Source organism: Maylandia zebra, linkage group LG11, assembly GCF_041146795.1.
Source record: "Maylandia zebra isolate NMK-2024a linkage group LG11, Mzebra_GT3a, whole genome shotgun sequence".
NCBI lineage: Eukaryota > Metazoa > Chordata > Actinopteri > Cichliformes > Cichlidae > Maylandia > Maylandia zebra.
Window position 1 is genome coordinate 33,418,475 of NC_135177.1, and position 22,552 is coordinate 33,441,026.

The following is a 22,552-nucleotide window of genomic DNA, read 5'->3' on the forward strand; positions in this document are numbered from 1 at the left end:
GATTCAGAGATGGTCTTTCCCTTTTCACATAAATGGCCTCCTTGACTCCAAGCTCAAACCAGCGTTCCTCCCTGTCCAGGATGTGTACATCCTCATCATTGAAAGAGTGTCCACTGGCCTGTGTAAATAGACTGCAGAGTCCTGCCCTGACGAGGTAGCTCTTCTGTTTTGTGCCATCCGCTTCGCCAGAGGTTGTTTGGTTTCCCCGATGTATAAATCCTTAACTGGGCTGGTTTCAGTCATTATGCAATGTACTGTTTATAAGATTGAGGAAACCTGCAGTCAGCTGAGACTGAAGAAGTCACTTGGATGAGTGACGAAACATTTCTCCCACTGAAAATGCTATGTTCAGATGAACAGAATCAACTTTTGGAGATTTACTTGTCTGGATGATTGAACATGCATCAAGACGTGCAGGTTTGATATTGATTGACTCAAATTAACAGTGATGGCAGAAGCAGTCAGATGAAGTAAAAGTACAAAAATTCAGAGCTAAATAAAGATCTGCATTGCAAATAAGTAGTTATTGTCAGCAATATATATTTGAACAAAAATAAAAGTATGAAAGAAAACTAGCTAGTATACTAGTATATATTTTTAACTGGTGTGTGTGTGTGTTATCTAAGCTAATCTATTATCATAAAGTAATATAGAGAGTAAAAAATCACAACATATCTCCTTTATGTTTAGTTGACAATTGTAAGTACACAATAGGATTAAATGGGAAATATTAAGAGCTTTCCATCATTGATATTGATGGAGGTTCATTTGGAAAGAATCCATTCTTCAGTAACATAAAGGAATCACTGTCATGCACATTAGGTTTGCTTGCAGCTTAGTCAGGGTTTAACTGTTAATTACACAATTTCAGTTTCATTTAATTTTCCCATACACGTAAATCAGATTTGCTGAAACTTCAGACTAATTAAAATTTATTCATTACTATAACAACCCACTGAGATGATGATGGACTTGTTTTTGAGGGGTCAAAAATGCAACAGAAATGAAAAACACAGACCAGTAATGGGAAAGACAAACACAAACAAGAAACATTAAAGAAATTTAAAGGACACACAACTATCAAAACACAAAGAAAGGGAAATAAGTACAGTGGTGATTTTATTCTTATTTGGTCTGTAATTATTTGCTTTTTCCATTTTATCAAAGTGATAAAATATGTTAGACAGCAGTCTCTAACGTAGACTTACTCTAAATTTTGCCCCACTTAGGACACGTCATCAGATAAAATTATTTACTGCTGTATGCAGTTCATCAATTGATCAACAGGGGGCAGTATGAGCCTTTAGTAAATATGGTCTGACCTCAAACAACCTCACAGCCCCATGAAATTAAACTTGAACCAGAAAAAGAAATACTTAAATTCTCAGTGGAAACATGACAGAGCAGCATAAAATTTAATTCACAAGACTTTAATAGAACAAAGAAAAGCATATGAAATGTGATCTGTTTAGTGATATAACAAATTAATGCAACATGTAAAATGACACAATGCATACAGTCTTACTGCAACGTTTGGGATGTGGACATCAAAATAAGTAAAATCACTTTTAGAAATGTCAAGACATAGAAAAGTTTGGGCACAATTAAAATAGGCACATTTGAGTTCTTACAGTACACGGGATGCTTGCTCAGATGCTTACACAAAGCAGGTTAAGGTCCGTGTATCTTTAATGTAAAATCATCACATTAGTTTCTAATTTGTTACAGTCTCATCATTTGTTGCATTTTGTTAGCATTTGTGTGGATTTATGATCACTCAGATTTCAGATGCTGTGATACTGTCACTGTAATGCCCACGGTCCACTCTGTGTGCAAAGCAAGTTCGTTACTACTTACAGAAACTGGCATTTAGCCATGCTAGCAGCTAAGCGCCTTAAGATAAATGTGAACATCTGAATGCTAACACACTCACAGAAGGCTATCATTATTCACATGCTGATGGAAATGTCAGCTTTGCAGGTATTTTATCATTAAGTGATTATGCTCATTTCCAGTTAAATACTTTTATTATTGGACTCCATTAGAGTATGATTCACACATTTATCTTATACTGGCCCCTCAGTTCACTGACCACCTTAAACAGGACATTTTAGCTCCCTTCCCTCTTTCTTCAGATTGGCTGCCCCTCTCAAGACAAAGTTTCTGTGCTCATGGCTGAAGCTGTGCCAAAAGTATAAAAAACCATAACCAAAAACCAAACAAAAAAACAGTTGTTTGTAGGAAGCCTGAACTTTTGGCTCAGACCTCAATATTTAAAATTTTTAGCCATCTTTAATATAAGCATCTATCACTGTAAGAGTACAGATATGACAAGAAATAAGGACGAGCACAATAGGTCCTCCTTAAATAGCGGTCAAAAATATTTTTTCACCTGATATTGGCACTACAGAGAAAGTTAAGAAGAGTGGTGCCACAGCACAATCATGGCTGAAAATCTAGGAAATGTTTTTGTACAATCTTCATACAGCAACCAACATGTTTTCTCAGTATCAAAATAATAATAACAATAATAATATGCTTTATGATAATAGTGGGAAAACCTTTTTCCATTTAGAAAGTAAAAAAGAGAATAAAGTTGTATATTATCATTAGCTTACTCTTGTAATAAATCTGTCAAGCTGTAAACGAGTCCAGCAGATTTCCAACAAATTTTACCAGAGCAGCTTTACAAAGAGATTCTAACATTGACAAGCTCATACAAACACTGCTATGTTTATTGTCCTTATGCATTACCTCTAATCCCTCATTTCCTACACCGTGTCAGTTCAGACACATTAGTTTGTTAACTCCGATTATGAACACTTACCCTTATGGAGGAAAAAACATTGCATTTCCCTTTAATTTTGTACAAACAGAGTTTGAGAAATTTGTATATAAAACCTAAAGATTGATTCCTTATATTTGCTATCTTGCTATAACTAATGCTAAATGAGGTAAAATTAATCCATGTGATATTTCATGCAAATATAAATACCAGAGGTGTGGACTCGAGTCACATGACTTGGACTCGAGTCAGACTCGAGTCATTAATTTTATGACTTTAGACTTGACTTGAAAAAATGTTGTAAGACTTGTGACTTGACTTGGACTTTTACACCAATGACTTGGGACTTGAATTGGACTTGAACCGGTTTACTTGAAAAGACTTGATATTTTACCCCAAATATAAAATTTAACATGCATATTATATAGAGATTGAAAATGTGACGTCATTCACGGGTAGAACCGCAAAGGATTCTGGGAACTCGTGGCAAGCGGTACTAGCGCATGCAGGCTTTCAATTAAAATCAGTTACACAGCGATAAAAAGAAACACAAAAATGTCAAGAAGCTGTTGTATTATTAACTGCAATAGCCGGTCGCATGACAGCCACGGGAAGCCGACGGGTAAAGAGATCGGTTGTTATCGGATTACGTCGTTGAAGAGAAATTGTTCAAGCCATGTTTCCGAAGTAACAAAGAGGCGACGGATGGCCTGGATTGCAGTCATTCAAAGACCAAATATCCGGTTGTTCAGTGATGACGCGACGAATCCTACTTCCAGGTCTAAAGTAGTCTGCGTTTAATATGGCTTTTGTGTTGTTAACATGTTTAATTTTATGTATTTTCTTCTATTTGATCTCAAAAAGCTCCTAAAACAGTCAGTGATCCCTGTTGACCTCCCTCGGCTTTTATTACCACTAATCATTTATTTAAGCTCAGTTTTTAAAACCTTAGGATGTAACTACAGCCCAGCCCATGCAGCAGTATATGAATGACTAATCTCGTATTGTGGATGGATTATCTCAGTTGTTCTCCTGGCTGAAGTTTGGTCCTTTTACAGCATCCTGCCATGCGATTACATTTGTTTCTGACCACCGAGAACACTCACGTTAACTTTTATCGAGTGGGAAAAAAGTTAGCTTGTTTATATTATGCTAACATAGCTGTGTCGCTAGCGGTCACGTAGCACATCATTATATACCAGCTAGCCCAACTTCAGTAACCCTACAAACGTCGCTGCTGTTTAGTTTTCTGTCTTCATTTATGCTGGAAGTGATAGCAGAGCTGTACGTTTTAATTTGTTTCCAAAACCCCGCAGTCAGGACATGCTATATTGTATTTAGATAGAAGCTAGCGAGCTAACTCCCTGCTAACTTCTAACTCCGTTAAATGTCATAAATTCCGTTTTCATGGATGCCTGGATGTTAAACTCAATTGTTACACCTGGTAGAGCAGAACGCTGATCATTTTATTAAAGATGAAAGACTTTAGACAGTTTTTCAACTCTCAGTAATGCCATAGTGATCGTTTGATATATGGACCTGCAGCGGAGTTGACCCAGACACGGCTAGTGACGTCAGACTGAACAACCGGATAACGTCCCAGAACCCTCCAGCTCACAGGTTAGTCTGCTCCAAGCATTTACACAAAGGTCAGTGTTTTGTAGTAGTTAATACGTCATTTTCATAACATAATTAGTGATATAGGTTACAAGCAAGTCTGGCGCTGAACAGAAATGGTCGCGCTATGCTCCTTTGTTTATTGTGCATAAATAGTGAATTGTCCTGACACAATATTGCGTTTCGCTTCTGTTATTATGGTACATTGACAAAAACATATACTTTTATTCACAGGATAAAACAGTTGTTTTGTATCACTAATTGCCCAGTGCGATTACAGCATACAGTATTATTGTCACTGCTACATTTCTGTGATGCTACCAGAAATTATTTCCACTGCTAATTAATTACCATTGAGCTCAAAGGTCCTATTAATAAACGGTTAACGAATGTGTATTTATGAAGACGATTTGTGAGACTGGTAAACTTATGATACGTACGATGGTCTTTACTTTCTACACGGTGCATTTCAAGGTCCTGCACCCATCCGTCGGTAAACTGTACCTGGGCTTGTTGCAGTGACCGGAAGTTACTAAACTTCATGAGTGTATGCGCTCACTCCAAGAAGCGTATAATTATAAATATGCATATAAATATGCTACGATGAGATAGCTGACTTCATCTAACTAGCAAATGTTTTCCAGGCTACGTTGGTGATGCAGTTTTTTTTTTTAAATGATATTTTAAAAAAAATATCATTTATTTATGTATGATATTTTTGTCATGCGATTTTAAAGCCGGTCCTACAACCGCATCCAAGAATAACATGCAGCTTATCTCAGAACTGTCGGTGAAAATTATTCTTGGAGCTAGGTTTAATTGAGCTGCATTTTAAAGAGGTGCAATTTCACAATTTGTGTATATTTTCTAAGTTCACTATTTTGTCATGTGTTGAGAAAAACACAGATTTAAAATTACATGGTCTAATATTTACATTTAGCATATAACTGCAACATGCTTTTTTTCGTTTTTTTTTTAAAGACTCGAAAGGACTTGAAATTCAAAATTTCAGACTTGTGACTTTACTTGGACTTTTACACCAGTGACTTGAGACTCGACTCTGACTTGCCTGACATTACTTGAGACTTGACTTGAGACTTGAAGATAAAGACTTGAGACTTACTTGAGACTTGCAAAACAATGACTTGGTCCCACCTCTGATAAATACAGTAAAAACCAGAAACAGTAAAGAAAAGACTGAGAGTGATTCTCAGAGGTTATAAAAATGGAGATTAAAGCATTACTGCATCTTCCTTTGAAGTAGGATTTTTGTTTACAGAAATACTTGTTAATGTGTGATTTAAATCTCTTCTTTAAACATGGAGTCATATCTGCAGATCGAGCTCAGACCTCTGGACAATAACTGAGGTAAGTCACTCTCTGATCTGCAGCTGCACCTTTGAGCGATTTCCCTCGGAGGAAAGAAAAGTTCTTTGAGCAGCTTCAGAGTGGAAAATCAGCAGAGTTCATGTGCTGTGAGGAGACGGGGTGAGTGTGCTGAGTGGTGCCCGACTTCTGGTGTTTCTCCAGGTTCTGCAGATCCTCCAGCATCTCCTCGATCAGTGGAGGCATGGAGCCCGGGATCTCCATCTTCAGTGTCACCACTCGCTCAGCTCCTGTAGACATGGTTTAACAATGCACGTGTAAAGCTTTATTGGCAGGGAGACTTAATGTGATATAGATAAACAAAGTCTGCGTTTTACCCGTATTTACTGACACCAGCTTTCACCTTTGATTGTCAGGCATGTCAAATGTTGTGTTGGTTTTTATCTTGTGTCAAATATGCTGCACATAAGTTTGTACTTTATGTTTAATGTGAAAATAAATGCACAGCTACAATTCCCCTGTGGGAGAGGAACTGGAGTGTGTCAGATACACAATGTAGGAACCCACCAGTTACACTAAGAGGAGGATGAAATGCATAACATGCCTTGCAGCATGAGGCAAAGAACACTTTGCTCAACTATTATGTGGTAGCCTATTAATAGTAACACTAGTTCTGTAGCAGGCAGCCACTGATGACAGCAAATTCACTGCGAGACACTCAACAAACACTGTGTAGATGAAAGCACTTTGAGAAAAGGAAGATTTGAAAACAGTCAAAGAAAATTCCACTAAACCCAAAGTTATTTCCACCCGGTTTTTATCCAGAGGAATTCAACAATAAATAAATAAATAAATAAATGAAAAATTTCAAAAGACAAAAAGATGAAAGCAGGGGTAAATTGTTTTCTTTTCGTTTGTATTACAAAAACTTTTAAATATTAAAGAAGTATAGTCATTAAAAATGCAGGTAATACTTTATAAAAAATAGTACAGTATTAGTAAGGCATTAGCAAGTGCTTAATTCATGATTTATAACGCAATACTCCTCCTTAGTATGTCATTTATAAATACAGATATGTTTATTCATCTGTTTCTGTTACACCATGCACAGCTACAGGGGCCTTCCAATGCATAATCATTTCTAGTAATAAACATTTTCATAATAATATATTTATAAATTACATACTAAGGAGGAGTGATGCTATATAGATGATAAATTAAACGCTTGCTAATACTTAGTATACTAATACGAATGCTTAATCATGTGACATTCATCTAATACATAATACTTTTTACTAATCCTGGGTAAACATGACTTCAGACTTAATAGCGCAAAGAAACCAAAAAATAGCAACGTTCTGATCAGAAAGGTTTTACATTTCGGACAAAAGTAATGCAGTAACATTGGCAGTCATTCAAAATAGAATAGCAGGATTGTACAAACTGTAACAAACTGTAATCTATGAATTGAAATACTTTGCGACAAGGTGGGGTTCCCCTGACCTTTAGCGCTGATGCTACGTAGGTCGGTAATCTTCATGAGGGCCTTGGGGAACATCAGGGGCATGCTGGGTCGCCGCTTACGGGAGTAGATCTTCAGCGCCTCCAACAGAGGCTCCTGCAGGACTTCTACCTTGGACGGCTCCTCCAGGTCCTCCCGGTCTGTCCAAGACAGATATCGAACATTTCAACTATTTCAAATTTGGAGTTGTTAATTGTTGATTGTTGTTGTCATATTACTACAGTAATTGGGATTGTGAAGACTTAGTACCTCCAGAAACAAGACAGATGGCACTGAGGAGCCCACTTTCCGTGTCATCCATCTCTAGCGGCAGCAGCTGCCCAGCAAAAGTGAAAACCTGATCCGTCAGCGGCCCAAATCCTGCATTGTGGATCTGAGTACGAGTCAGTGTCAAGCCATCGGAGAAGGTCATGGTGTCCTGGTCAGGAGTGTAGCGAGTGCAAATCCTCAAGATCTAAAAGTAGGAAACATGTATGTGTACCAAGTCATTTTTTTCAATAATATTGTATTTGTCTTTAAAAAATGTTAAATAAAAAGACTCAAAAGCAAACAAACAACAACCTGTTTATATTCATTAAAATGTGTCAATCCTTATCATTCAAAATTTGTCTGTATTGCAGGCAGAAGGCCTTTATCATATGGTTCAATACTTATATTGCATAATAGTTTAGAAAGAAACCTTCCTGCTTTTAATACTCAGGCTTTTCCAGTTGTTTTTTTTATCATTTCTTTGTAATGATATCTCATCTGTATGAGTAACAGCAGACCACTCTAGACATCTCTCCAACTCCTTGTCATCTAAACTTTAAATGATATTACATGCTGTGCCCTGTTTCTGGAGAATTGCTTGAATACAAATATTAAATAACATATAATTGACGTTCAATATGGTGCATCACACTTCTATCAAAAAACATGAAAACCAAATCAGGAAAACAAAATTCCCAGAGTGATTAATCAGGGAAATTTTGTCACAGAGCTTTTGATGGACTTCCTGCAGAGATTGTGAGAGTGCAGCTAAATTATCAGACTGAGAAAGCAGTTATGACAGACTTGGCAGCGAATGATGGAGGATAAATTAGATGAACACACGCAACACTCTGCCTGAGGACCACTGTCTGTCTGCCTGTCAGTTTGTCTTTGGCATGAATGTCGACAGGCAACGTGAGTCAAGATCTACCAAAGGTGTGAAATGCAGGAAGAGCTGCAACTTTACATAACTTGTTCAGGTCATTTACCTGAAATAAAATACAAAACGGTAGGTGTTTAATGAAAACTATAGTATATGTCAGGCTTTTTGAGGGCTTAAACCACAAATCTAAAGGTAAAAAAAAACAAACAAAAAACATCTTCTGAAATAGACCTACCAAGATGTCAAGGCAGGCAGCTTTGAGCAGAGTGATCTGGTCCGCAATGGTCAGGCCAGTGAAACCCGGCACTTGCTTGGCAAACTCGACCGTCTTGATGATGCACTTGGTGGCCAGCTCGCTGAACTTGTCCCACAGGCCAAGATCCAACTGGATCCGGTGGTCTGAACTGGAGTTCTAGAAAGTGGATCGAAGATCAGGTGTTTGGCTCAAACGAAACATGTTGTTTCAGCGTTGTGATAACGGCTTATTAAAATCTGTGCACATAGCTAAATTATTTAAATTTGAAATATTTTGAAAACTTGAGATCAGCAAAGAGCAGTAAATACAATACTGACATACTTTTACAAACCTATTTACACAATCAGAATCAATAAAAAAACCTTTACGGTGACCTCAAATAGTTCAGCGTTCAGCTGTTTTTTAAAAAATATTTCTGTTTATTTGATGAGTCTGCTAATTGCTTCACTGTGTATACACGGTTTATTTGCTAACCTTATCTGTTTGTTGCTAGGCTGGAAGGAGAGTGTTTCAGACACAAGGACAAAAATACCGAGATGAGAATACTATGACAGGGCACTTCAAAAAGAAATAATGATGAAAATTATGTAACAGTTATGCTAATGCTAATTATATGAGATATGATGAGCTATTTTAATATAACAGATGACTGAACATTACAAGATAATCATTCACAAGTATAAACATTTACTAACATTTGTTTATGTACTTTTTAGCTTTTATCGATTAAGCTCAATAAATTCAACATGTTGGCCATTTCCACAATGGCTGAAAATGTGTATTTTTTTCAGATAAAGTAAACTGGTTCCGCCTTTTTTGGATGTTTTAAATGATGAACGCTAGACGTCAGCATTAAAAATCTGAAATTACACAGAGGTTTAAAAAAACTGCAGCATGTGGTGTACAAGTAATATTTTTCTTTGTTTCAGGCACATCTCTTGGCTAGAAACCCTTACACTCCTTAACCATTTAGAAGGTCTGTGGTTCAATACCCAGCTCCTTCAGTCTGAACAAACTGAGGAGTAGCACACAACAGTAGTGCATCAGTCACTTTGCAGCACGAAGGTTATAGGGTTGAAGCTATCCAAAGACATGCTTGTACCCTCACACCTAATGTTTGGGATTTCTTCACTGGATAAGTGGTTAAAAGAAGATGTCTGAACCCGTTTGTATTCATCACAAGAGTTATCAAAAGGGCAAAAGGATCATCCCTCAATCTGCACAGTACTGTGGAGCTACAGCTGTCATTGGACCATTGGAAAAACATGTGACATATATGTTGTCTCAGTTCTTTTAGTTGGCCTAAAAAAAGAGGCCCTAAATAAATTCACTATTAAAAGCGACTAATTTATATTCAAAAGTAGAGTAAAACCTCTAAATCCCACAGTAAAAATTTTGATAAAGAGTCATTTTCTAAGATGGAAATGAAATTTAAAAAATGCCCAGATTCAAGAGGCTAATTGATTTTTAAGTCAATGGCTCCAGAGGGACAAACGTCCATATTTAGTATCCACTTTTTCTATTATCTGCTGCACTGTTAGGATGTAGGTCGTACATCTTAGCCCTAGTGTACTATTTCAATCAATACAATCTTGTGTTATAGTCTTTAAAGAGCAGAACAACACGTGTCACTCATGTTCGTATGTTTCCTGTTTTGACTCATACTTCCAGGCATCGCTCACTTACATTGCCAAACCATATTTATTTAATGTCACTTTTGTAAAACGGCAACAGTGCTGATTACATAAGCTCAGTTCTTGCAATGTCATGTATTTTTACTGGAAAGTGTCATAATGATATGTACAGTTTTTTCAGTTTCTAAGGACATGTTTACATAAAACAACACACTCCTTTATTTTCTCCTCCTCTTTTACTTTACCTTTTAACAAAGAATAAACCAGTTAAATCTGTGCAAATCAACATCTTCACCAGCATATCTTTAAAAAGAGTTTTGTTTTTTTTCAGTGTGGACCTATATTCAGTTTTCCTTTGCTCTAAAGAAAAATGCTCACATGACATACTGTACATACTGTTGGAAGACATAGAAAATTGTGTGTACTGTAAGTATTGGCAGTGGCTATATGTTAGAATAGAATAGAGTGGGTGCTCCGCCCAGATTGGTGGGTGGGTGTTAGGGGTGGGGTTTGTGTGAACGGAGTAATAGTGTTTGTTTACAGTTCAAATGGCCCAGTGGTAGAAGCTGTTTGTGAGGCTGAAGGTGTGGGACCTGACTGTCTTGAGGTGCCGTCCGGAGGGCAGTGGGTCAAACAGGTGGTGGGCGCAATGCAAGGGTCACCTGTGATGGCCCTAGTTTTTCTGAGACAGGAGGAGCTGGCAGCTCCAGAGGCAACAGAGGGCAGCTAACGATTTTTATGTTACAGGTAGTTACATATATATATATATATATATATATATATATATATATATATATATATATGCATGTATGTGTATACATGTGTTCCTAAATAAAAGTGCATGTTTGCACCCCTTCCCTCATGTTGGCATTGAATGTGATCAGGAGTCTGTTTGGTTTTGTTAACAATCAGAGTCTCAAATGTTACCAAACAATCTAACAAATTTTATTCTGCATAAGCAAAGAGGAACAGAGGTTAGCTTGTTGCCTCACAGCAAGAAGGTTCTGGATGTGCAGTCTGTTGGCATGGTGGCTTTTCCCTGAGCGCTCCTCTTAACCCACAGCGTTAAAATAGGCATGTTTGGTGAAACTGTGATTCTAAATGGGCTTAATGCGCTTAAGATAATGAAAGAGATGAAAGCTTGAGTTGCCAACAAGACTGTTATCATTTAAATAAAGTTTGTGCATATCAATAATAAAAAGGTATAGAAATGTAACAAGTAAAGGTATAGAAAAGTATCAGTTTATAAGTGTCAGACACAAATATAAGTGTCTGTCATCTCAGCTCTGCTGATCTCTCCTTGGTGAATGTGTTTTTACAGACAGTGTTAACAATATCCAACAGTGACCAACCATGAGCCAGGCATGCAGCAGTGAGTATTCAATGCTGTCCGTTTTTGTCTGGTAATATTAATCATATATCAAGTATTTAAATGTCACTGCCCTGACAGTCAACATCTTTCTTCTTTCGGCCACAGACTATAAAACGATGACATAACAACCATGGAGCCACCATTTGGTTTCAAGTCTTTTCCATGTAATACAACCAGATGAAGGAAGATGCACAAACATACCGTCATTTTCATCAGTCACAAGGCAGCTTTGCCATCTAATATGCCCTACTTTATCATAATTACGAGCAGCATAATTTAAAGAAAAAATATTGTTTTTGCTTTAAAACTTGAAAATAGTGATTAAAAGCCCAAAATCATCAGGAAAGGGTTTAGCGAGGTCATCAATCACATTCGAAAAATAGACATTTTTTCATATTTCGTTTAAAATAAGTAAAATGTATCAACATTTTGGGATATATAATCTTATTTTTCAGTTTCTGCCATATAAGTTCAAATTCTCCTTCATCTACACATCCATACAATGTTTACCCAAGTCAATTAAAATCATAATAAAGTGCTGGACAGACCTCACAGCTTTGATCTTTTCCTCTTTGCAGGTTGTCTTCCTTCTGTAAAGATTATTGTTTTGAAACGTTAGCTTCATGTCCGGACTTACTGTGGTGTATTTTCCCAGCTGGCAAAGGGAGGGGAAGGTCTCTCTATGAGCTCTGCATATTTTCTCCACGATCAGGCCGAGCTCTGCTGTCAGCTCGTACGTCTCCATGATGGTCATCTTCACTGCTTCCTTCTTCCCCTTCCTCTTGTTTCTGTCGTTTCTCACCGCTGGAGAAAACGGATGACGCAGAGCATAAGATGATTAGGAAATAAGGTATTCGAGCAGTTCCACAGGTGGTTTAAAATTGGTTAAACTGGTATCATTCTCTGTTTAAATAAATGTTAATGTTACAAAACACCTTCTTTAATTTTGAGTATTTATATTAAAAATGCTCAAGTTAATAAACTAACCTTTTAAAAGAACAAAAAAGTGTTTAATATGAAAAAAAGTTGTTTTTTTTGTTTTCTGTCTGAGGCCAAATACACAGGGAAAATCGTACAACGATACAAATGAAGAAACAACCTGAAAAATGGTCCCTACAGTGAGGAGATCTAGTGGCTCTGATATGTTACGGGAGGCATTTTGGTAGCATGGTTTAGGTTCATTAGGTTCATTAGTGCCCCTAGAGCAATGAATCACTGAAAATGAAAACAGCTGTTCTTAGTGATTAAATTTATCCTTTAATTAAAGATTTATATCACAATTGGAGCACGCTCTACCAGGATGACAACCTTCCTCATTTAAAGGTTTCAACTTTAGGATGAACATAACTCAACCCACTTAAACTCCTACGGAAGTTTAAAATTAATGTGCTATACAATGTTCATCTTTAAACTAAACTGACCAAAAACACAAGTGTAGGCAATTGTCTGTCTGTATATCCTGATCACTTAAAATCATGTCAGACTCCTTTTTTGAGACCAGATCCTAAAGATTAGCTGATTTTGCAGTTGACTCCAGAAGCAGGAGCCGTACTATTTTTTTCAAATTCAGTGTTGACTTTCTGCACAGACAGAAGTTAGGAGACTCGGGACAAAAGTCAATAACGTCCCACACTTGACTTTGATTAATGTAAGTCAGTAAGCAAGCTGGAGGCAAAGCAAGAATCACCTGACAAATAAGGCTGCATCAGTGTTTTAGTCAAGGAAACGACAAAAGCACACAATGTGATCCAAGGATGTAAAGTACACTGGTGGATAAGAGCTGAGAGCAAAAACTCTCAGTGCTCCAAGATAGACAATAAACAACCCATGTAAGTACTGTGAAGACACATGTGTATCAATAAGTTGTATGAAACGGGGATGTCTTATGAAAAATTGTCTTCATCCTTTAAGCAGAGTTTCAGCGAAGAAACATTGACCTCTATGTTAGTTTTTCTTGTAATCTGACATAGCTCTGTATAAAACAACAAAAAAAACAGGAAGTCCTGCAACAGATAGTGTTCCCTGGCAGATCCCTGATCTTACCATCAGCCAAACACAACTGTTCCTTTAATCAGGACCCAGGAGACTGCATTCACCAGTATATGAATGGCGGTTTTAACCCATTTTACCTTAACGATGTTTAGACATCAGGTGTGATTTAAATAGAGCTCACTGGAATTTCAGTTTTGGTTCTTAATAATTTAAACCACTTCCTGGTATAAATCACTCTGGAATGAAAGCATGTGTCACTGAGCTTATGTGTTATTCCAGGCTGCACGTGAAAGCAGCGTAACCAGGTTAGCTTTTCATAATCACTTCGGGAACAGTGTCAACACGTTTCTCTGTGTCCCACTGCCTCAGACGGCTACACACATGTCAGGAAAGCTCAGGATTACGCAACACTTAACTCCAACCACTCCTCCTCCTCTTCCTCCTCCCTGTGTATGCCCTACATCCAGCCGTCATTGTGTAAACACTCCAATAGAGATCATGTTACACGCTGCCTGAGAGCAGTTACATAGCATCCATCTGTCCACTACATGTGATATGTTTATGTAACTTGTTTGAGCATAGAAAAACTATAATGAAAACATGTGGATGGGTGGATCCTTCAGTGTCGGCCTGTCGCCGCCCTTTGCTCATTCCACATAACACATTCTCAGTTATTTAGGTCACTGCACTGCTGGGTATTAGAGCCTTTGTTTCTATTGTACAGTCCCTGTGCCCGAGAGCTGCTGTACTTCACAGAGAACTTATAAAAAAAGAGAAAATCATATGTTAAAGTGTTATTTGCACATTTTTCTCACAACTAATTATATATTCTAAAATAAAGACGTTTGTAGTTACCACACAAAAAAAAAAATTCCTAACCCACTAACAAAATGAAAATCTTGGGTTGTTAAGATGACAAAGCATTAAAACTCCCTTTGAGAGCTCAAGAGTGTATCAGCAGTTCTTAAGCTACACCTTTATTATGTAGCTTTAATTTAGTTTGCTTTAATATGCATTACCTTGGTCGTATATATGCGTTTGTTATTCTAGATTTTATATATTTTCTCTCTGACAAACAAAACTATGAATTTTCAGTCTTAAAGTGCTATCTAGTTACAATTAAACAATAAAGACTCTAAATATGCTGACAGACAACATATTACAACATTATGCATTTTGAATTGACAAAAGAAGTTTAATTTCTTTTTCTTCCACTTTAGCTTAAACTTTTTCTGAAAAAAGACTTTCTTGAATATAGATTACCACAGATCAATAAGAGGAGCATTTTCCTGCTCATTTTGTTTTGTTATATTGTTATTTCTTTAATATCGACAGAAATAAGACACTTTTAACATACATGTAGTTTTAATGGCAGGCACCTTTTATGGGAAACAATCTGTCCCTTCTTTGTGGATGTTTACCACCATATAGGTAACAACAAATTGCATTAAAACTTCAATACATAGCTCGTTGCTCTGATTGCAGTAATAAATAGGCCGCTTATGTGGCAGTTTTTATCAGAGTATCTCAGTAAGATGAAACCATTTAAACTTGAGAGGGAGGATTTCTCGTTTAAAGTCAGCTGTGATAGGCTAAAGCCTCCCCCTCCATGACCCAGAGTAAGATAAGCTGGTGAGAAAATAGGTTGTTGGATGGAGAGAGTTTCTTTTGTACTGCACTATTTGTCTAAGGTTACACAGTTATATCCTACGGAGCCCCTCTGATGACATGGTCCAAAAAACAAATAAATTGTGGCCACAAAATACTACTTCGTGGGCACGAAATGGTATAACGTGCCCATGAAATACTTATTTGTGGCCACGAAATACTATTTCGAGGGCACAAAATAGGTATAACGTGCTAATTTGTGGGCACGAAACACTTGACCTTGACATAACCGTGATCCTTCCCTTGCAGATCCTTCCCGTGAGGCCCTTGCAGTTGGTTGACAATAAAATCTATCCCAGCATCCAGGTCGTACTTACGTCTGTAAAGCAACTGGGCTCTCAATATCCTGTTTAAATGTCTCTCCGTAATAATGGTTCCTTGCATTGCCAGGCTTCAAAATGCATTTGTAGCTCATTCCCAGCCTAAAATAAAAGTCAATCATACTTTCTCTGTCCATGATGTATAGGTTTAGCCTACTCTTATGCTTATGTCTCTACGCAGCTGTCCAGGAATTGTATCAATATGATGTGCGCACGTTATCTATTTCATTGCCACAAATGCGTAATTCGTTGCCACGTTATACCCAATTCGTGCCCACAAATTAGCATTTTGTGCGCACGTTATACCTATTTCGTGCCCTCGAAATAATATTTCGTAGCAACAAATAAGTATTTTGTGGGCATGTTACACTATTTTGTGCCCACGAAGTAGTATTTTGTGGCCACAATTTATTTATTGTTTGGACCATGTCATCAGAGGGGCTCCGTAATATCCAATTCTCAAATACGCAGTTTCCTTATATCAAATTTCTGAACACTCGGTCATCCCAACAAAACCACAAACCCAGTATTATATAAAACTTGACACAAATAACTTTGAGTAAACCACACTCACGAACTGACCAGCTCTTTACATGCTGATAAACTTGAGTTGGTCATTCAAATTGAGAACATGACTGCACTGACCTTTTAGTCGTGTTTGTAATAGCAGATGAATCATTTTAAAAGAAAGGTTTAATTTTGACTCTAAATCCCACGAGGCCTGCTGTGAATCAGAGAGGATGTGACACTTACACTCCTTAGACATTCCTACAGCAAAACACCTCTGCAGCCGACAGTACTGACAGCGATTCCTGGTGATCTTGTTAATGATACAGTTCCTGTCGCGGTGACAGGTATACACCATGTTTTTCTGCACGCTGCGGCGGAAGAAGCCCTGCAGAGACACCAGCACAATGAATGAATGATAAGATATTAATTAATTAAGCTATTAAGTTGCTACAATGTGAATAAAGGCCTGTGTGGACTTTAAAGCTAGACAAAAAAGATTAATTTATTCCTAAATTTACTCCTTTACACCTAAAGAGTAAATATTTAGCCTGTTTAAATGTATTTCAGATGTTTAACTCAAACAAGGAGTAAAATTGATTTGTTTGGTCTTCAAAAAAAAAGAAAGAAAAGGAAAATGGATTAAGAAAAAACAAAAACAAATACCGTGTCTGTCTATCCAGTGGTTCATTTAATTTGAACCGATTTAGGTAAAAAAAAATTGTGAATTTATACAGGAAAAAACTAAAACATATGATATTGTCACATTTTGCATATTAAGAAGGTATTTGTTCATTTATCTGTTTAGGAGATTAGTAAGAAAAACTAAGACAATCTTGTAAATACAAGCATGACACAGGGACTTACTTTTAAAAGACAAAGTCTGGGATTTTATCTAAGCTTAACAGAGGGGGCATTGTAAAGCAGACCACCGGCCTGACGTGTTACCTTGCAGCCCTCGCAGGCGCTGACTCCATAGTGGTAGCCCGAGGACTTGTCCTGACACACAAAGCAGGGTTTGTAAGTGCGTGGAGGTGGAGGTGGTGAGGCAGGACGGGTAAACAGGTCGTCCGAGCTGAAGCTGGAGCTGGAACTCTGACTTTCCACCGCTGAAAAACACACAAAATCATATAAAATCAAACGAGCATCTCAGGGAGAATAAAACTGCGACAGTTAAATTTATTCAAATGGATATCAAACTCAGCGCATCCTTTAAATACTGAAACTGAAATATTGCTGGGAAATAACAGCTGCAACAAGAAGTCAGAACATGAAAAATTACTCATTACAGATGAAGCTTTTATTCATTTTGTAACATAAGTTGTTGCCTTGCACAGTTTTTAAAATGAAATTATTTACTTGTTAAGCTTTATATTTGTCTAAAATATACAGCGAGAAACCTGTCAACAAAATAAGCAGTAACAAAAATAATTATCACCATACATGAAATGTACTTTAGACCTTTTATCTGCAAAGCATTCTAAAGTTTTCTTCAAAGCAGACCTAACAAGTAGAAATACCAACATTTAGTGATGAGTTGAAAATTACTGATGAACCATTTCTGACATGATGAAGCAAACAGAGCTCAGAAATGCAAAAGGCAGATTGTATTAAAATGTAGAGGTTATTTAGTGGACTGCTTGCATGCTTCAGAAGAGTTTTTATAACAATAAGGTTTCAAGAATATTCGGTTTTCATTCCACATTCACTAACAGGACACAGAAGAACAAACTGCTGTGTGAGAGATATGGCAAATTATGGCACTTGTGACCTGCAGTTCATGCCAATGCATTTTTATTTATTGTGGCCCATCTGACAATGTTATCATGTTAAGTTAGTGATTTAAAATCCTAGAAAACGCTTCAAGTCTCGGGCCTGTTTACCCAAAACAACAAAGGAACGAAAAAAGCTTTATTGTGTCCAAATATACAAAGCACCTTCTGTTAATTTTTAGTCGTGACAATAGGATAGATTGACCCTACACTGGCCCCTGAGAGTGGTTACACATATATTCAGGCACTGATCGTAGCCGAACAGACCTGAGCAACCAACTTTTTGATGAAATCACCTTGTGATTCCTTCACTGAGCCAAGCGCAGACTAATCTTGCTTTTTTTCTGTGGCAGATTATAGCATGATCTGTACAGCCCCACTACTTCAAACACAACGCTCAGTTTACACAAATAAAATTAAACAGGCATGTATCACATCTCTGCTTCATAAATTTGAAAATGAGTCACAAACAGACGCAGTAATATATCTACAGCTTTGCACATGTGGTGACCTACTGTAGCACAGCATTTTTTCCACTGAATGTTTCACTTCACATCCACCACAGCACTCAACACTCCCACTTTAAAGCCATTTCCAAGAAGATACTTTGTCTGGCCTAGGGGGCTCGTTCGGCCTCCCTGCTGGCTCTCTGATCACCTCTGCTGCTCCAGCCCTGACACAAAACCAAGAAAGCTGTTTTGAAAAGGGGACAAAACGAGAAAAATTGTTCATATCCATCCCCTTGAATCCGTGGCCTCTGGTTGAACCTGGAATCGGCGGGTCAAACTAGGACACCCCCATCAGGCCGATTGCTCCCCAGATCTAAAACAATGCAGGAGCATGCCACAAGCCCAACTGACTGATGAGAGGGAGGACGGAGAAACAGAAAGTGTGTGTGGCAGGGCGGTGTAAGTGATTTGGTAGGGGAAAGAGGGTTGCCCCATCCCAATTTAGATGGTGCTGTTTGATGTATACTACAATGCACTGTTTGAGTCAAACAATAAATCTAGAAAAACATTAAAAGATTTTGGAGACAGAGATAAGTTTAAAAGCCTTTGATTGTGGTTTACAGTAAGACAGGAGCTGCAACATGTAGCTGGATAAAATAACAAATGCTTGACTTGGTATTAAAGACTAGTAAAGCTTAATTATTACGGCCGCATGCTGCTTGAGGCCTGCTGGGTTATTTATTAGTGATACTGAAAGCAGGGATTCACCCTTTATTTTTGTGAATAACCTCAGTTGCCTGTTATGCAACCTGCAACCTTCGGTAAAGGAACTTTTTATTTTTCTAATGTTTTTTAGCTTGCTACAATCAGCTAAACTGTTTAAATCATGACAAACAAAAACTACATTTACAGATTATCAACTGTAATATAGTTACTGATTTTTTTCTTTTCTTATTGTGAAATTCTTGTCAGTTAAATTCACATTTGAATATTTTTTTCAAGGGAAAACGGTATGCAGATTTATCAGTAATGATAATAATTATCAGGTTAATTCAAAGTTATTTCTGACCTACAATAATCCTTTTCTTGATTATCCAATGAAATGTCAGAAACAGATGAAATGTGGTCATCATAACTTCAGTTTATTACACAACAATATTTTATTTTCTGTCATATAGAAAGAAGTTGGAAACAGCCACATTGTGGCAGTTTTGCTTGCACTGACTAAAACAACAGATATTTACCATCATATGAGTAAATAGCAATTCAGTGATTACACTAAAAAATAAAATGTTATATAGTTTTATTTTGTTTTTGTAAAGTCCATTTATGTATGTTTTGTCCCCATTTCTAACGTGCTATTGTATGTTCTATTGCTAAAATAAAAATTTTATTATTATTATTATTTGTGGGAGGGAGAATAAAAACCCAAACCTGATCAGAAGGACCAAAAGATCTAAAGTCTAATAGTTTTTCTTGCCTAGTTTCCAGGTTTTCCCAAATTCCAGGTTGTACTACAGGATGAGTACTTTAACTATTGACATTTTATTTTTTTAAATTGCTGTACTGATGCTTTATTCCACTAAAAATGCTACTTCCACTTTTGGCAACAGTCTGACTCTCCTCTGACCTCTTGAGCCGGTGACCGTCCGGTGAACCCAGGGTGACACCAAAGTGACCGTCCCTGGACAGACCCAAACACAGACTAAGACGACCACACAGACATTAGCTGCCATGTGCTCAGTAGTCTGTTTTCACTTTCTTCTCACATCCTTTATCTATTAAGAGAAAAGAGGCTCCCAGAAAGCATCAAAGCATTTAGATACAGAGCACAAGAATGTAGAATAGATAACGCTTCATTTTATCTCAGCCTTTAAATATTAAAAGGCAGCTTGTGACCATTTAATAGCAGTTGATACACAATATGATGAAGTCCAGTTTCATCATGGTCAGTGCAGTGGTTAATACCAGCAAGAAGGTTCTGGGTTCAAATCGTCCTTGGGCTTTACTTTGAAGGTGTGTGTGTTGATCCTAGAGGGATAAGAGGCTTAAAGTCCATTATGTTTGTACAGGTATGTTAATGTGGATGTTAGTTTAAAGTACGAATTTAGTAAAGTGTTATATAAATGCATCCCTTTGCAAACACAATCAAATCACAATTTCATGATTTGAAAGTATAATAATCTAAATAAAAAGCTAAATGCACATTTGATTAAATACAATACTGAAGTCATAAACTAAGAGAAAACTACCCTTGCACTGGTTTGCTTCCAGTGTCTGCTCTGAATTTAAACTTGCATGTATTCACAGTCTTGCACCAGTTTGTTAAGGTATTAAAGTTTTATAACAGGCTTTTTAAACAATTACACACCATGTCAATGTAATAAGAAACACTCTTTTATCATGTAATACATGTTTGTTTGTTTTTAAACTCTACCTTTATTTCCCCCCAGTTTGTTTAAATATTTAATGCAATCTTTTACAGTTTACAGATTTGATGCTTTATAAATTCTGGTTAAACTGGTAAGAAATTCACTTAATATAAATTCGTTTTGAGAACCTTTTGAGGTTTCAGGTTGGAGGATATCCTGCACAGATGGAGGCAAACGTGGGTGTTTCTCATTCTGGGTGAAATAATGTCAGTAAAATCACATGGCCTTACTCTGGTTTCTCTTCAGAGGATTAAGCCCCTCGAGGCATTTGGCGCTATACAAATAAAAGTGAATTGATCTGAAATGAATTTATATATTTTTTCCACTGGACACCAAAACAAATTAGAATCTTTCTGCGCACCACAACATCACTCATCCTCAGTTTCACCTACATTGCGAGTACCGGTGCTCCTGCCAGTCGGACTCGATCAGCTCGGGGAAGAACGCTGCCAAATCCTGGTCTTGCTCCTGCAACATGCAAGAAGGACTGGACGTGCTGTAGAAGTCCACGATTTCCCCGGGTCCGAAAACTTGAAACTCCATATAGTCGAACATGATCTGTCGTGAGTCTCCGTGAAGTCCGTATGGGAATGTCGTCGGCATAGGAAAATCCTTCAGAGAGGGTGATTTCTCTCTGCACCGAAGTAGTTTAAAATCCACTTGATGCAAACTGTGTTAACACTGAAGCATGTCTGCGTTATGTTCAGAGGGGAGCAGGAACAAACCTATATTTCCCACAGATGGTCACAAACTGCATGTTGATGCGCAGCCAGCGGGCTGTAGTCCTCCATCAGAGAGCATCGGTAAAGCGCATTCAGGCTGCTTTGCATAACAAAGTTTGTTGCAGAACTTCTTCCACTTATCTCTTCTTTATTGACAAATGTCTCAATTCAACCTGCTTCATACTAGTTATGTCACAGCGACCGATGGTGTTACCTAATGTATGCGAGTGAACTCTCCGTGAACCTCCTCCTCCGTTGCTGCCCTTCACATGACCCAGCCGCTGTCTGACATCACCAGCAGAGGTGGAAACGAGCACTGAGGTCCTTTACTCGAGTAAAAGTATCCGTACAGGGTGGAAAAGATAAAAGCAGTCGGCCTCAGTCGAGATACCTTTCAGGAGCTAACTTCAGAGAGTTAAAATTAAAAGTTTGCCACTATTGATAAAGGACTTCACCTCTTATAACCGACTCAGAATGGACAGTAAAAGTATCAACAATGATCCATCACAGAGAAGAGCCATGAAACATTTACCTACATTACTAACGGTGCAATACGAGGACCCACCTCACATCAGAGTTTCTGTCTTTAAAATTTAATTAGAATCAGCTGAGTGGCAACACGAGGCACAGATGTATGAAATATTTACTATTATATATTCTGAAGTGGATTTTTTTTTTACATATACTCATCTGTAATAGAATAGAATAGAATAGAATAGAATAGAATAATCCTTTAATTGTCCCACAAGGGGAAATTTGGTTGTATCAGCAGCAAAACAAACAAACAAACAAACAAACAAACAAACAAACAAACAAACAAACAAACAAACAAACAAACAAACAAACAAACAAACCCCTTACAAAGAATTCATATGATGCAGCACCACATAAAAGAAGCTGTGATAAATCCTGTGGTGACTCTAAGCCTGTGATGCATGTGCTATTTTAACATCTTAACAGCCTTTTTAGGATAATTTACTACAGAAATTTGTTGAGTCACACATTGTAATTTCTTACTGTGAAATAGGCAGCAGAAAAAAGGGAAA

General features: G+C 37.4%; 1 protein-coding gene across 1 annotated transcript; it reads right to left on the reverse strand.

Annotated features, from left to right (window-relative positions):
- Window positions 1-1,348: 1,348 nt before the first annotated feature.
- LOC101478141 (retinoic acid receptor beta) lies at window positions 1,349-21,771 on the reverse strand. The gene is made up of 8 exons (XM_004560214.4): window positions 21,177-21,771; window positions 17,080-17,240; window positions 16,378-16,519; window positions 12,282-12,448; window positions 8,618-8,794; window positions 7,500-7,704; window positions 7,232-7,390; window positions 1,349-6,018 (listed from the first exon to the last, which is right to left on the reverse strand). Exons 1-8 carry the CDS (start codon window positions 21,385-21,387, stop codon window positions 5,846-5,848), a joined length of 1,395 nt encoding a protein of 464 aa, XP_004560271.1. The 5' UTR covers window positions 21,388-21,771; the 3' UTR covers window positions 1,349-5,845.
- Window positions 21,772-22,552: the final 781 nt, after the last annotated feature.

Excerpts from the sequence above, each read along its gene's own strand:
- LOC101478141 (XM_004560214.4), bottom strand. The coding sequence starts at position 21,387 with ATGCCGACGACATTCCCATACGGACTTCACGGAGACTCACGACAGATC. Across the intron at positions 12,449-16,377 it reads TGTAGGAATGTCTAAGGAGT|CGGTGAGAAACGACAGAAAC; the intron begins GTAAGTGTCACA and ends CGTTTTCTCCAG. Across the intron at positions 7,705-8,617 it reads CTGCCTGCCTTGACATCTTG|ATCTTGAGGATTTGCACTCG; the intron begins GTAGGTCTATTT and ends TCCTACTTTTAG.